This window comes from Callorhinus ursinus, unplaced genomic scaffold, assembly GCF_003265705.2.
Source record: "Callorhinus ursinus isolate GAN/ISIS: 27379988/994484 unplaced genomic scaffold, GSC_fseal_2.0 scaffold5, whole genome shotgun sequence".
In the NCBI taxonomy this organism is placed as follows: Eukaryota; Metazoa; Chordata; class Mammalia; order Carnivora; family Otariidae; genus Callorhinus; species Callorhinus ursinus.
The window spans coordinates 13,632,446-13,649,542 of record NW_027397067.1 but is presented as its reverse complement, the minus strand read 5'-3'; the positions used below and the strand labels follow the sequence as shown (position 1 = coordinate 13,649,542).

The 17,097-nt window shown below is 38.6% G+C and overlaps 1 protein-coding gene across 8 annotated transcripts in view; it reads left to right on the top strand.

Annotated features, from left to right (window-relative positions):
- The window catches only part of ASPH (aspartate beta-hydroxylase), a 212,813-nt gene that overhangs the window by 47,626 nt on the left and 148,090 nt on the right, over positions 1-17,097 (top strand). For 3 of the 8 annotated variants that reach the window (XM_073892806.1, XM_073892807.1, XM_073892809.1), the window contains 2 exons: positions 5,382-5,423; positions 7,539-10,390. The exons of the other annotated variants lie outside the window; for them this stretch is intronic. In XM_073892806.1, coding sequence (XP_073748907.1) covers positions 5,382-5,423; positions 7,539-7,891 — 395 coding nt within the window. In that variant the 3' untranslated portion in view covers positions 7,892-10,390. Of the gene's footprint in view, positions 1-5,381; positions 5,424-7,538; positions 10,391-17,097 lie in introns of those variants that run through there. 8 annotated transcript variants of the gene reach the window in all.

The window sequence follows — 17,097 nt, the reverse complement described above, 5'->3', positions numbered from 1 at the left end:
AATTGGATCGATCCCTTCGTAGATACACCTTTTGGTGATTGATAGCTGTATCCTCTCTAAATAAGGTCCTGGTCTATAAGTAGTTTTCTGTGATTTGGGCTGTGGAATTTTCTTTGGTTACAGTGCGTATTTGGAGCATTTTCATGAAATTCACTGACTCAGACTTTATTATCCCAAGTTGATTGATAGAATTGTGTGCCACATTCTCTGCTTCTGATATTTGTTGATATTTCTATAACCAAGTAATACATGGGAGTATTACTGTGAGGTCCTGGAAGTTAGGAACCAGGTCTTAGGCTTCAAAGCTGAGCCCAACATAGGGCATTTATTAAATATTTGCTGGGGTAATTAGTCTTGATGAGTGATAACCTCAGAAGTTACCCATTGTCTAATAAAACACTGAGGGTTTTTTTTTTTTTAAACCAACTTAAATGGTGAAAAAAATGATTGGACTTTTTTTTTTTTTCAAGAGAAACGACATTTTGAATTTCAAATGGGAAACTGACCTGTGCTAACTGATGTCTTCCCGTGAGCTTACCGGTGTCTTTTTTTTTGTTCGTATTTGAGTGTGCTTCTTCATGCAAACTTCCAGTCTCTGGATGCAGTCCCTTCCTAAACTTTGAGTCATTCCATTCTCTTATGTTCTAATCTTCCCTTCCCCTCTTGTCATTGAGCTTTGGAAGGTTGCTTTGGAAGGTTTGTAGCTTTCTTTTTTCAAAAATGTGATAATACTGTTACACCATCTATTTAAAAATAAAAAGGAAATTGGTGTAGTGCACTGGCATGCGTTTTAGCCAAACTAGACTTCCATTCTAGAGCAATTCTTTACTTCCTTTTGCCGTATGGTTACTCTGATGGTTTTTAAGGTGATTACTGTTAATAGCACTGTTAACTTTTTGAGAATTTTTTAACAGAAATTTAAAAAAACAGGTCTTATGTTCTGCCCTTAAAACATGAATTTTATTTATTTATTTATTTAAAAAAAATTTTTTTTTCCTCTATCCCAGGACCCTGGGGTCATGACCTGAGCCGAAGGCAGACGCTTAACGACTGAGCCGCCCAGGTGCCCCCAAACATGAGTTTTAGAGCAGAGAACCGTTACTTAGGCATTTGGGACCTTTTCACTTTGTTTTATTTATTTTTTGCCATCTGTAGTCAGTGTTGAAATAAATTGTGATGTTTCAGTATGGAAAGGAGGAAGATGAGAAACTGAAGCTCAAGGTGACTCAACAAGTCTCACCAGGGACTGTGGGAGTGACGAAAGTGACCCAAGTACAAAGTGATACCCAGCCGACCAAGTCTCTGGCCAACTCTCTGAAAACCTGTAGTAGCCACTTGGGTTTCTGTAATGGAGCCAGTCTTCTAAAATTATGTCTGTTGCATTTGGTCGAACCACAGGTCCAACCATTGGCTTAATTATTCAGCATTTTTATTTTGATACAGAATATTTCATTTTGAAAATCTGTGTGGGATAGTGGCTCTGAGGCAGTTGCCAGAATAACATTAATTACTTTTAGGCAACTCATGTTTTAAGGGCAGAACATAAGACCTGTTTTTTTAAATGTCTGTTAAAAAATTCTCAAAAAGTTAACAGAGCTATTAACAGTAATCACCTTAAAACCGTCAGAGTAACCATACGGCAAAAGGAAGTAAAGAACATGGTGGTTACTTCTTTGCCATTCTCTTTGGCTGCAACCACTTCCAGATGCTTTTTTGATGACTGCCTTCAGTTGGAATGTATTTGTAGCAACAAAAACAACTTTCGTCCCAAAGAATTACAGAATACCAAAATGCTTCCTTTTCAGGCTCTGATTGATACAATTTCTATATACTACTTGGAAACTATTTTTAAGGAGTTACATTATATTGTCATGAATATTGTCATGAATTTTTACTGCTTGATAAACTCCCCCCCCCTTTTTTTTTGCCCCTGGGCATTGACTATGGTAGTAGAGAGAGAAAAGGAGAAAAATAGGGCATGCTTGTTGATTTTTGACAGTAAAGGGAGTCCACATCAACCATAGTTACAAGTTTAATTCTGTCTATAATTAGGAATTAATATACAATTATATAAAAGCAAAGTCTTGCATACTTGCCTGGTGTTTTTCTCTGGGGCCACTTCTCTAATGTCCCCAGAGGGGGTTTTTTTTGTTGTTGTTTTTTAAAATTTTTCTCTATATGCTGTCACCAGTCCTGCATCACCACTAACTCCTCCACCACTGGGTTTCACATCGTTTATGGAAAAAGATCTCTTCTTAATTTACCTGAACGGAGCCTGTGTAAGGTGCTCACTGTGGTGACAGAGTTATTCTTTTAGTAGGTATTCAGAACCTTTCCCATGCTCTTCCATCTTCCAGGGTCACTTTATTCTGCTGGGAAGATGATTTTGCTTTCAGCTTTACCAAGGTAGTCATCTTTGGCTTCAGTTTCATTGTCTTCCTCTCTCTACACTTTATAGCATTTCTTTATTCTCAGAGTTTTCTTCATTGTTTCCTCTCATTGATCATTCTCGCAGATGTTGCATCTTCTGGTTTCCAAAGTTAAGTCCTTGCCTGCATCTCCCCCTGCATCTTCTGGCGTCATAATTTCTCTCTCTTGCTAGCTCTGTTCCTGTTCCCTGTAGACATGCCTTTTGTTTCCTCTAGCCATCAAACATGCAGACACAGTGAGATCGTGCAAACCCTTACTCCTTTCTGCCCCCCACCCCCGGAAACCGTGAGAAATTCCACGTATGAGCAGTTCTCTCCTAAGAAGGCAGTCAGGGGGTCCCCATCAGCACCCTGGGTTTTTGGTCACCGTTTACCCACCTATGTTGTCTCATTGTAATGTTACCACCTCTTCCACTGCTTATAAAACTGTAACCTGAGGAACCTTATGGGACATTTAATAACTAACAACTCAGTAATGTCCTCATCCTGAACCTTGGTTCCTGCCTTCCTTCCTAAAACTGCACTTTTGACTTGAGGAATACTGTATTTCTTGACTCTCCTCTCGTTTCTTGTTATGTAGGGGCTCCTCTGTTAACTTCCTCTTTTCTTGGTCCTATGCTTGGTGCCTTCTCTCCTGTCTCTACCGTTTCTTTCTGAGGCTGGATGTGATCATTGTGGTTTAAATATTAACTCTGTCTTTATTATGTCAAAAACATTGAAAGCTTATTGACTGTATTCTTTAAGTTCATCAACTTTAGCTAAAGCTGATGCTTTGGAATTTTGTACAGTGCATTGCACATTGTATGTCTCACTTTAAGGATTTGTGCCCAGATCCCTGGAAAAGTTTTAAATAAAGCACTCATTATTTTTTCCTGTTTCACTAAGCAAATGCTAATCTAATATTTTATTGATGTCAAAGTTAACTCTAGCCTTTTCTCTTCTTTCCTTTTTTTTTTTTTTTAAAGATTTTACTTATTTGTCAGAGAGAGAGAGAGCACAAGCAGGGGGACTGGCAGGCAGAGGGAGAGGGAGAAGCAGGCTCCCTGCTGATGCGGGGCTCCATCCCAGGACCCTGGGATCATGACCTGAGCCGAAGGCAGACGCTTAATCCACTGAGCCACTCAGGCGTCCCAACTCTAGCCTTTTCATCAATATAGCTCTTTTGACTCTATCATAACAGTGGGCTTTGGTGGTTGGGTAGTCTGATTATGATTCTTAGCACTCTGCTTTTTAACAGGAAAATCTGGGCATGTGTTGAGAGAACATGCAGGAGTCAGGAGAGGGACATGAACAACATTAAACATGCATTTTAATGTTTTATGTTCATTTCTTTTGCACATTGGATAATGCCCATGTATTTAAAAGTTGGTATTACAAGAATAAGTTTGATATTTGATTCTAAAATAAACTTTAATGGGGAGTGGTCCAAGATGGCATTCAGTATTATAAGGTGGCATGCTATTTTTAATAGAGTTTAGGAAAGATTCAAGTTTTATCTGTGAAAAATGATTTGTCACACACACCCACAAGTTATGATTCTGTATGTGTATAAGTAATTGGACAGGTATACATAGCCGTATGAAACAGTTAATTCACAGTTCTTTTTTAAATGGAGTCAATAGTAAGACATACACTAATACTTTTTTCCAGAATAATGATGGTGATATTTCTTTTTTTTGAAGTGTAGTTGACACACAATATTCCATTAGTTTCACATGTACAACATGGTGTTTCGACAACTCTACATGTTGTGCTATGCTCACGACACGTATAGCTACCATCTGATGGTAATGGTATTTTCAACCAAAATAAGTTGCCATTCTCAAATGGACTGTCTCATGTGATGGAAACAAATTGCGATGGAGAGAGAAAGAGAAAGGAATTTAGGAATGGGGGATGATTTGACTAATATAACAGGAGTGAAAACACCTCATGCTGAAAGTGGAGGTGTGATTAGGGTTTTGAAAAACACAGAGTGGGTCCTGCTTGGGAGCTTTCTTGTACAACGGTAGTCATTTGTTGCTGAGTGACAGATGGTGCTGCCCCCACAGGAGGTTACCAGTAATCACCACACCTCCCACTCTTAAGAGCCTAGGAAGTGGGTTGGCAACTTGGAATGCCACCTTGGAAAGTTTGCTGATACATGAGTATAAAATAGCATTTATGTGATCAGGAGATAGAACTGAGAACATCGGTTGACTGGGAAGCCAAATACAGCGTGGCTAGAATGAGAGTGTATTGCGAGGTATAGGGTATTGACGTGTGTTAGAGGTTAAACCCATTGTCAGAACTTTTATTTGCCAAGACAAGAAATAGAAAGCTATTGCAATGTTTTTGGATGAAGGGTAAAAAAATTAACATATACCTACATGATGGTGTCATTCTTACTTGTTTGTACAATTTCTTTTTATAAAGAAAGTTTGAGACCATGGAGGAAAAAAGCAATGGTCTTTCAAACAGTAGAGATTAAAATTCTATCAAAATATGCTATCCTTTCTTTGGATGGCAATGACGATTGAGTAGGGGAGTGAAGTCCCCCGATCCTTTTCATGTGCGGTGCTTGTAATGGGTCATCTGTGCCGAGCAGGCGGCCACTGGTGATGCAGGTACAGCTGAGTGGGAAATGCTATTTCCAGTTGTAATTAGGTTTTTCTAAAGCCCATGATTCTTTCAGGTCTATGGCAAGTCATGAAGTTGACTGACTCAGTAAGCTGATTGCAGTGCATTTTTTGTTATAGTGAAAGTAAGGTTTCAAAATGACATCTAAATGATAGATATTTATGTGTCAAAGGTGTGTGTTTTTAAAATGGTGAGTTTAACTTAATTTGTTTAATAGAGGCATTGATTTTAACTATAGATATTTATTGTATTATTTTTTAAAAAAATACTTGGTTTTTAAATCCCTTAGTATTTTTTGTTTATAACCTATTTTCATCTTGTAAATACCAACAGAAGGACCTGGTGGGGTAGCCAAGAGAAAAACTAAGGCTAAAGGTATTTTCTGTTTTTCAAATTAGCCTTGAGTGAATCAAGTTTGATGCTTGAAATTGCATGACATTTTCTAGATACTTTAATGCAGTTACTAATGCTGACAATTGCTTTTTGATTTGGGCTGCACCTTTGGCCAGTAGTAGTTTTATCAAGACGTCATTAAAGAATTTCTTGCCTCAAGCCTATAATTTTAAGTTATTTCCTTTTTTGTGTTATCAAAACTTTTGTAACAGTCTTTAAACTAAAAACATATAATGATATCATGATATTATACTACATATAAACTTACATCTAAACTTGTTATTGTCTAACCTAAAAGCTTTCTTAGTTTGAATTTTTTAATTACTATTGAAAAAAAGCTGAATTCTTCACTGATTGATTTCATTTCTTCAGAAGCTCTGGTGACATTTTGTCTTAGAGCATAGTAAAAGCCAGTGTGAGCACACTTGTAGTTTTCAATGAAATGAAAACTTAGATTTATAATCTGGGTTCCTGTGTTTTGGTATTTTAATTCTTTAAAAATCACTGTACCTGTCCACCATCATATGTAGGCTAACAGCTTATTATTAGAGCCTTATTTTTTATATCTTTGGGGTTTTTCTTGCTCATATATCAATATTTATGTCCTTTAGGGACAGGGGCATGGGAGAAGTGCATGTTTTTCTTTATTAACTTGTAATATTCTTTTGTGTTCAAGTGCTTGGCATATTGTTTTTTGGTAAAACATTATGACTGTGACTTGCAGGGTTTTGTGATTTGTATTTTAATTTTAAGATTAGGGAGTTTTAATGTTTTAACTTTGTGTTCCATCTGAATAACTCCCAGGGAGGGAACCGTTTTTACCATTTTATTCTTATGTCACTAATTACGAGATAAATGGCCGACGAAGTAGAATTTATACTTCTTGATCTGGAGAGATGAATCAGACATTAAAGATTTAATATTGTAACAGTTGTGCAGAACAAGATCATACAGCCTTGCATAAGCACTCTGGCAGTGGCGTGATCCGGGTCTGTACAAACAGCACTGATGTAGGGGAGGGTTCGGACCGTTGCTTCTTTATGAATGCTATTCCGTATTTTTAGAAGGTCTTTAAAAGATTTTCAGGAAGAATTGAATACATTTTGAGCTATGTGAATTTTACACGATTCTGATGGACCTAAACATCTTCCACATTTTATTAAAGAAATCTTTAGTTTTCTTTGTTTCTGCTTAGATGCTATGTAATGCAGCAAATACCTTGCTTCTTTTAGATTTCCTAATGAGGGAGCAAGAAGGTGAAATTCAAAGCTTTTGCTAGCAGCTCTATTAAACTTTATGTAAAACGGGTTGAAAGCAGGATTGGTCTTACACGAGATTTGGAATTAGCTGTATATTCCATTTAATTGCTCCCCTGCCTATGAGCATGGTTGGACCACATGTTGGCTTGAGTGGCTCTACATAAATTAACAGGAAAACATATTTAAAGGAATACTGATTTCATAATGTTGAATATAAGCAGACAAGAATGTCTACTTGTCATTTTAAGTACTATAGATAATGAATTTAAAATTTCACGCTCGTGGATATTGTTTTTTTCTTACTTAGCTAAGAAAAGTAAATGGTATTTACTTTTTCATCTGTGCATTATATTTGTTCTCAAGGCTTGTAAGCACAAATCTTTTAAGGACATGATTTTTTGTTAGAACTAAAAGTTTTAAAATTATCTTTGTATGGATACTTGTAAGTTATGGAAATTTTTTTCTTAATGTTGCCAGTGTTCCTTTAATTATGTCATTATAATTGTGAAATGTGAGTTGTTAACACTTTGTGTAAAGTTTATGGATGGATTCATTTTAATAATATTGCATGTTAGCCTTATTTTAAAACAAGTCATAACCTATTTCAAGCTGGAAAAATACAATGGCGAGTTTCTGGCATTTCTTTGGTAGCTGATATTTTGTAGAGGTTTACATCTGTTTTTAACCAGTTTAAAACTAGGGGATGAAAGTCACTTTCTGAATGAACATTTCATGTGTGTGGAGAGATAAAGACCAGACTTTAGCACTAAGTTACTGTCCTGTGAATTAAGAGATGCTTTCAATAAACTTTTTTTCCTTTGATTGGAAAACCTGAAAGTTAAAGAACTCACTAAAGAAGAGCTCAAGAAGGAAAAAGAGAAACCTGAGTCAAGGAAGGAGAGTAAGAACGAAGAGAGAAAAAGGGGGAAGAAAGAAAAGGAGGGTGACCGGAAGGATAAGAAAATCCCTGGTGCAGACACATCCAGGAAGGAGTCTCCTAAGGGGAAAAAGGACAGAGAGAAGGAGAACGTGGGCCTAGACAAAAGTGCTGAAGCCAAGGAAAGTAGGAAAAAGTCCACAAATGTAAAGGATGCTTCTGGTAAAATGGTGTCCAGAGACAAAGATGACGCAAAGGAAGGGAAAAGTTCAGCCAAGGGAAATAACCAGAAAAGAAAGAACTGGAAGCTCTAATATCGTCATCCCAGGAAATGGTAATGTTCGTCGTGATTTGCTGCTAAATGGCAGAGAAAATTTAGTATTGCTCCAGTTGGGGAAGATGTGTCAGATAGGTAGCCCTTGAATGTATTTGTTGGTGCTCAGTACGTAAATGGTTTGAAATTTAGATGCGCTGTCTTAGGCATCTCGGTTTAAAAGATGATGCTTGTGAAAACCATGTAATAAAAATGTGATGTAATAGCTTGTTTTTCTTAATTTATTGATCATGTATCCAGATAAGTGTATATATATAGTATGACTTGTAATGAACATATTAATCGACTGAATACTTTCATCGGCGCTAAATAAGAGTGTGAAGATTTCCCACAGTGTGTATACACTGAGGGCCTTTCAGGTGTGACAGATGCTCAGGTAGGTGGGAGGTTGTCTTCTCTCTCCCTTTACCCTTTGTCTTCTTCTCCTTTCCCTTCCGGCTTCCCTGCTTCCCTTCCCCTTTCACCTGCCCTTCTCCCTCTGCCCTTCCCCTCTCCTTCCCCTTCCTCTCTCTCTCTCTCTCTCTCCTCAGGCTCCTGTGGCAGCCCCTGGGGTCCTCTTTCCCTCAGTCTGTCAGGGGCAGCCCCTTGGTCAGGCTCCTCCCTGGATGCTCCTTTTCCCTCCCCTCCCCTTTCTCTCCTTCCGAGCCTCTCCTCCCCACTCTTTTATTGGCTCTTTCACCTCCTCCTCCATCCCTCCAGGCCTCCTGGCTACTCACCCTCTTCGCTTCTCTTTCTGCCACTCCTCCCCACCTGCTTTTGTCACCCAGTAAACACTTCAAAGTTTCTCGAGTGCAGCGCGTACTGTTCTGAGAACTCTGGATGCAGTCATGAATAAAAGAAAGAATTTGATTTAGAAGAACGGTTTTAGAACACTCTTATTGATAATATCTTTACAGACTCAGAAGAGAAATAACAAGACTTTAAGTATTTCAAATTAGGATATACTTTCATTTTTTTTATCACACAGTTTTTCATTTATTTCGGTGGAGTGGCATCTGTTTTTCATATTTGATTGTATTATGGTTTACCATTTCTAAGGAGCTTCAAATATGAGATCTAACTAGAGATCAGAACTTAATCAGAAAACATTTAATAAAGTGAAATTTCAATAAGAATACATTTCCACAAATGGTTTGTGCCGTCCTCTGAATGAAGTCTCAAATTTCTAATTGCAACTGCTGGTGAGATTCAGTTATGAATTGGAGAAGAGCAGCCTGATTTGTTGTAACAATCAAAAGTGCTGCCACAGAGCTTTTACCTTTTCAAAATAATTCTTCAGGGGCACCTGGGTGGCACAGTCGGTTAGGTGTCCAACTCGGTTTCGGCTCAGGTCATGATTCCAGAGTCGTGAGATCGAGCTCCATGTCAGGCTCCACACTCAGCAGTGTCTGCTTGGGATTCTTTCTCCCTTTCTCTCTGCCCTTCCCCACTGTGCAGTCTCTCAAATAAATAAATAAATAAATAAATCTTAAAAAATAATAATTCCTCAACTTTTTCTGCTGAGAGCTTAAAAACCGAGAATTTGGCCTAATTGAAGATATTTCAAATCAGAAATGAATAAGCATTAAGTGCCAGTGTCTCTAAAAGTATTGTGTACCATTTTCTTATGTGCTGTCACCTTTCCTGCTTAAAATCAAGCAGGACATTTGGTGGACAAAAATGCCTACTGACAGAATTTTATAGCCAGTGGGAAATCCTAGAGAATAATACCCCATCTAGCTAATCCAATCCTCTTATTTTCTTGTTCAAAAACTATGGCTCAAAGAAATTGTAACACATGTTCTCTTGGGGTTTCATGTGTCGATTAGTCAGGGTTTTGTTGTTGTATAGATTACCAGAACATTGTAAACCACACAGGGAATGTTAGGGCTCATTTGGTTGGCAGATACAGGGGCACCAGCTTCAGGTGGATAGATCCCAAGTCCAGACCTGTCATCAGAGCTGCGTTTCTTCCTACTTTTCATCTCAAGTCTTGGCTCTGCTGATGCTTTTCCTTGACTTTTTATTCTATATGGAGCTGCTACCACTTGATGAAGAAGATGGCCCTCAACAAGCCCCAGACGGATCTTTCTATTTGAACAATCCTAGTGCAAAGAGCCAGTTTTCTGGAACGGCTCTGGGAGAATTGCAACGGCACTGGGTAGGCCTGCTGACCATTTGTGACCAGTCCTGTAGTTGGGGTTGGGTTAGTCTTCCCGGCCTGGCTTCTGTGCACAGCGCTTTGGGCGGGGGCTGGAATGGGTCCCACTAAACCATTTGAAATTTTTCCCGCAGGGAGGAGGGCTTCTGGGAGGAGAAGAGGGAGGCTCCAACTGAGCACTGACCAGAACAAGAAGCAAAACATTTACTCACCACACACATAAAAGTTACAACATCTTAAAAATATATCCTGATGGTAGATCTTGCCGCTAAGATAAATGGATTGATTTTTTTAATTCATGTACCAAATTTTAAGTGTTACTTTTTTCTACAGATTTTTTTTTCTTTCTTGGAGAAGGGCTGATAATTATATTTGCATTTACCGAGGGCATTCTAATAATTTCTACATTGGTTTTTAAGAGACAAAAGTGATGTGGGATAAAGTATATAAATGCTAAATTCTAAGAAAAAGAGGGGAAAAGAATCTTAGGATAACCTCATCAGCATAGGCACATTCACATTATCTATTGCCATTTGGTAAAGTGCTTGGGAATATTTTACTTCTGTCATAGTTTTCCTTTGACTGTCAGCTCAAGAATTAAATTGAAACATCTCTACTAAAAGCATTTAAATATATTTCAAGAGTTTTTATGAACTGGGGATGGATTTATTTTCTTTCCTCCTTTTTTCTTTCCTTTTCTTCAGTAAATAAAGGCTTCAGCTGAATTTATTGAAGCTGAGGTCACACTTCCATCTAATTGCATTGGCACTTACTATTCAACTAAAAACTTAGTGTGGGAGAAACTTTGCTCATGATTAATGCGTTTAAAACTGTGCTTGTATTGTGACTTGTACTCACCTTTTAATTCGGAGCGTAGTTATTTCTATTTCCTGCTGCTTCATATTGTTATCTAAGGATAATTAAAACCAGAAAGGTTATTACCCTTTTTAAAAAGTCATCTAAAAACAGGGACAGAAATTTCCTAATACAAAGTAGTTGGGAGTCAGAAGAAGTCCTGAAAAGTGAAAGCGAAATACCAAGAAAGTAAGTTTGTCATATCACAAACAAAATTGTTCTTTCAATTACCCTGTGAGATGATATATCAGGTTTTGAAAAATGACATTACTGTCATAATTTTCTTTTAAGTTTTCGTAGGATAGTATTTCACATGACTGGCACGGCCACTGTAAAGATGGTCAGTTTTACAAAAATATTTGGGAGCCTATCAGTTTTTCCAAGAATCTTTTTTATCCTTTAATATTTAGATTACTTTTTTTGAAGAACTATATCATCTCTTTTTCTTCATTTGTTGTGATGCGCAATGTCTGTTTCATTTGTTAAGGACTTTGTGTGTGAATTTTAGTTACTGCTAACATCATTACTAATCACCTTTTTGAAATCTTATTACTACCTTTTTTTTTACAAGATTTTTGGTTTTATTTTGTGGGTGATTTGCATTGTGTATAAACGGTCTTATCAACATTTCATGATAAGGGAGAGACTGATAGATAAATTGACATAAATTCATCAGCATGAATGCTTGAGTTAACCCAGGAGGATTCATTCTATAAGTAATTGGTTCATAGAAAGTATTTTATACTGCTATGACCTGCTTAGTCATACAACTCTGTACCCTCAGAGGTTTTAATAATGATTATTTGGATAATAAGGACTCCCTATACATATTTCCATTGGGGAAAAAAACAGATAAAAGTAGTACACAGGTATGATTTTTTAAATTTTAAATGTTTTAACTGTAGTATCATTTTCTGTGAAATGGGTCTGGTGACTTGGGCCACATCTCCTGGCTTTGGTTCCTTTCTCCTCTGTTCTCCACTATTCCATCTCCTGGAATAATTCTCCATTGGTAACAATTCTCCAGATTGATAACTTGGATTATTTCACTATTAATTGCATCTTGGAAATGCCGGTTTTCCTCATTTGTGAATTGAAGATAATACCTTTCCTTCATGTGGCTGTGGGAACTAGCTGCTAGCTGGTATTGGACCTGCATAAAGAGCTGGCACTTTGTTCATTTCCCCCCTGTTCTAGCTAAAGAGAAAGTTTTCATTCTTAGGAAACGGAAGGGTGGGTGTTATGTCGCAGATCTCTAAGTGTTATTCTCAGGGAAATCTCGTTTGGGAGTAATCTGAAAAGATCCCCAGTAACAGTCGTCAGCCTCCTGTCCTTCCTCCTCTGTTTGCCTGAAGACAAAACCATGTGCCTTAGATGTTTATTACCGGTTTGGATAACATTTTTACATAGAAACCAATTTTCACAAAAGCTTCCATCTTGTAAGCCCTACAAAGCAGAAAGTCCTCTGTTTTCCTCTTCTTTGTTCTCATTTCACACCTCATTTGATTTCACTGTATGTGTATTTATCACTCTGCATTAGCATCCGTGCATCCTAGAGGTCCGTCATTTATCTCTTCCTTGCCTCAAACATTACTTCTCTTGCATCCTAAGAGATGAGAGGAAGATATATACTTAAAGCTTAGGAAAACCTATACGTAAGGCTTTTGTTACTTTTGATAAATACCCATGTGCTTTGTCATCTCTATTTTGCATGTATAGATCCATTCAACAAATATTCTGAGTACCTGCAGCATACCAGGCTGTGCTAGGCACTGGGGGTACAAGTGACAAGGTAACTGCAGTCTCTGTAGTGAAATGTTAGGATATAAACAAGGGGTTGAGGAAGAAAATAATGAACCGGAGCCAGCTAATGCCAGTGCTGCCCACTTGGTGGGCCGTGTTTCACCTCTGCTGGGGAGCCAGCTGACTCATCACGTCTCCACTGATGTTCTCTCCGATCCTCCCAGGCTGGGGGCCTGTGTGTCTCCCGATTATCACGCTCATCACTTTGCTTCACTGCTGGATTTTGCTTTCCTACCGGACTGTGATTTATGTCCAGCACCTATCACGAAAGCTCAGAATAATAGGCATTCAATATATGTTTATTGAATGATGAATACATAAAGCACAGATCGTGTAAAAAATATTTCAGATATGTATATACTATTGAGTAATATTAAAAAAGAAAAAAAAGAATTTTTTCTTTTAAGAAAGACGTAGGAGTTTCTGCAGTAATTGCAGGATGCTTTAACCACCTTGGACGTTGCCGATCACTGTGTTCCTGTTGTACGTGTGCAGGGAAGGTGGTAAATTCGGCTCTTTTAGAAGAAACGAAGGGAAAAATTAATTTGTGGGGAAAACATGGGTGTATGTTTGCTGGGTTTAAATTCTCTCATTTAATTCTTGAAACCCTTCTAAGGTGAGAGTTTTATCCCTGTTCATACTTGTGGAAAGCCAAGCTGAATCAGTAGTAATGCACTCAAGATGGGATTCAGATGGAATTCAGCAGCAGCCCTCTTGGTTCATGAACCTGAGCTCCTGTACGCCGTGTCGTGTTGCAGACATTCCAGCGAGCCCACTGCGTTCCAGTCTTGGTGGAGACCCTTCAGGGGTCCTGAAACCCAAGCTCTTAGGAACCCTTTTGGCGGTTTTATTCTTTTGAGATTTAGATCATCCTGTTCCTGCAGTCTGTCTGTTGATCTTGGGTCGTGCGAAGACGCTTTGAATCTGGAATGGCTCTTATTGTGTATCATGGGGCAGCTCTTTTAGTTTCTGGCAGAATTTTGACAGGGCTGCAGTTGGGATACCTGCTAAGATCTGTATTGGCTGATTATACGAGCAAGGAGCCACAACGACGTTAGCATGGTCAATCAGTATGTGCGTCTTTCTGGTTTATTGATTTTCCAGAATATTTCTCAAGATCATGTAGCTATTAGGGTTATTCTTGGGGTATATTGATTTATACTGTTAGACTACTTGCATTTGAAGCAGTAGCAGTCCTGAGCTCTTCCCCTTTGAATCACAGCCACTGGAGTAACCTAAGATGGGTGGCTCAGTCATTAAGCGTCTGCCTTCAGCTCAGGTCATGATCCCAGGGTCCTGGGATCAAGCCCCACATCGGGCTCCCTGCTCGGCAGGAAGCCTGCTTCTCCCTCTGCCACTCCCCCTGCTTGTGTTCCCTCTCTCGCTGTGTCTCTCTCTGTCAAATAAATAAATAAAATCTTAAAAAAAAATCAAAATTTTCAATCTCTACACTACTGAGTCAGTAAGCCAAAGATTGATAAACCAGTTTTTTAAAAATGTCTTAGCTTTTATGGGCTTAGTCTGTGAAGTCCTATTTGCCGTTCTTACTTTCCCAGATTTTGTCGAGGAACTGGTTTGTATGGAACTCTTAGGAAAAATGAATCCTTTATTTTCAGTCAGAATGAATAGCTCCATGATCCGGTGACCCCAGGACCTTTCTGATTCTCACGCCCTTGCTCCTTTTCTCTAGCTGCATTGGCCAAGTGGCTCTTCCTCTCTCCCAGCACTTTGCTCTCCCCCTCACCCCAGACCAGCTGAAGAATTTGTACTTGCTGGTCCAGAGCCTCCCTGGAACATTCTTCCCCAGCCCAAGTCACAGGGCCACATCCCTGGTTTCCGTCAGGAATCCGTTTACATTTTATCAATGAGACCCTTCCTCATCAATTCACCGTAGGTAGCCTCTCCTCTTTCCCTGATGGCCTGGCACTCCCTGTCCCATATCTTCCCCATTCAATATACTTTAAACATTTCAGGTTTCTTATTTTTTTAAATTCTTCCCTCCCTATGAGAAGTAGGGCTTCTCGTGTTCATTTTCTGTAAAACAGTGCCTTGCATTAGTAGGTGCTAAATTGTTGCTGAGTGAATGAATACCATATGCAATTTAGTAAGTTTTAAACTGCTACATACAGATGGGAAGAAAATACATTTATTTCACATTGCTCTCAGATATAGTAGGGTAGTGGGTGAAAGAAGTAAGCTAATATTGGATTGAGGTAACTGTGTCAGATACTCAAGTTTGCTATGAATGGTTGACTTAAAGTGCTCACATCACTTACTTTATAACTTCTTCCATTTTTAATTAAAATTGTAAGAAAAATCATATTTATTAAATGCAGACTTTTTTTTAATTTCTTAATTTTTCTGATGCGCCCGAAGAACTAAAAACAAGGTATGCTTTAAGGCAATTAATTGATTTTTCAAATCATGCAGGAGCTGTTGTGGTTGACTTGCAACTTTCATTCAACCCTAGATAATTACTTTCAGGCGTTATGGTTATCCTGTTCCCTTTGCCAGCTTAGAAGTGGAAATGGGTTCTGGTTTTGAATGTTAAAGCTGAAAGAGAAGACTGCTGGAAGCTTCTGCTTCCAGCTAAGATTTCCTCAAGTCCTAAGAGAAGCAGAGCAGGAGGTGGTTCTTTGCCTCTGGACGTGCTCTAGTCCACAAGAGGAGCAGCTAGGGGAGCCCCGATGGGCAGCGTGAGGGTGAAGCTAAGTGCTGAGAGCAAGCCCACCCGTCTCTGCACTCCTTGTGAGATTAGACAATAAATTTCTTTTTCACTTGAGCTAGTGTGAGTTGGTGTTTTGTTGTATGCAGCCCTAGGAACATCAAAAGTGATGACATTCGTTTCATAATGTAATTTTGAGTATTTATTTCAGGGCTACATCCTTGCCATTTGTATCTCATCATAAATCCAATTTGAAAACCTTTCCTTTGATTACTACTGGACCTTATATGTATTTTTTTTGTTTGTTTAGTTTTTACTTTTGCCTTAAAATTTTATATGAGACTTGGACTTACCACTACTTCCTGAGGAACACTTATTCACGGATCAAAATAGACTTGGGTGGCAATATAATTTCTCGAAACACCAGAATGAAAGCTTATAGGGCTAATTCTTCCATATGGCTTATCAAACTAGTAAGAATTAGTCTAGAATGTGTTTTTTTTTTAATTTTAGAAAGTTTATAGGGGTCTAGGGAAGGAGATATATTAATGTGATCCTCAGCTTTTTTGAAGTTTACATTATAGTTTTATGCTGATTTCACCTCTGGAGAATAGCTGTGACCAAGTATCAATAAATTTACAATTCAACTGCCACTTTGGACAGAAAAGAAAACTGCTCAGTACTTTCTCTTGTTATATGCTCTTGCTTTCTCCTGTGGTTCTACGATTTCAATTTTAGAGACAACTCCAGTTGATATAGAGAAAGCTGACTATGAGAACCATATGTCTAAATATTGGTGTGCTAGTAGCTTTCAAACAGTTCTCACATCAAAAATTGTTTTCAAATGAAACTTCCTGAAATTTAATAAGAATGGGATTTGCAGGCAGTGTAAATCTTTATTGTTTGTCGGGGAAATATTTCACTGCTTATTGAACCACTGAACCCACGGAGCACAATTTGAAAACCTGCTGCATCGAGGATTAGTGAAGAATGACCCTGTGGGTTTTCATCCAAACTGAGGTATTTCTGAGGAAGAAATAATGATTCCAGCACAACGGACAGAACCTGGGACTGCTCCAGGCAAAAGAGTCCCATGGCTCTGTAGTGGTGGATGCCAGGGCACAGATAGGAATCTCTTTAGTAATAGTAGGAAACTGATCTGAGTCCCCTTTCCCACCTTTATAGCCTTTAGCCTGCCTAGTGTGGCCAAGGAGCCCTGGTCCCACAGAGGATCTCTGTAGCTATTGAAACTAGCACAGTAGCCGCACCATTGGGGGTGTTCAGCCCTTGAGCAGGTGCTTACTGGGCACCTGTTATGTGCCAGCATTTCCTGAGGTGCTGAGAGTACAAAGATTAAATGACACAGTTCGGAAGGTTTACCCTATTCATTCAGCAGAACGTAGCAATGAATAGTTTCATGACTGTTCCATTAACAATTGAGAGACACAAGAAGAGATTATTTAAATGGGCAAGAGCATGGGAGTTTTCAGTCCTGAATTCGGAATTTGAAATGTAATGGGTTTCATTAATAAGGCCTTCGTCTCTACCCATCACCCCCTGAAATTGAACTACGTTTAGGATCTGTGGTTATTTGTGTATTCCCTTTGAAATCTACATTATAGTTAGAAGTCACTCTACAGTTAGGAATAGAACACAGCTGTTATCCTTTGGTGTTTGTTTTGATAGTATAGCGAGGAAGGTAAGTAACTGAAGCAAATAGAAG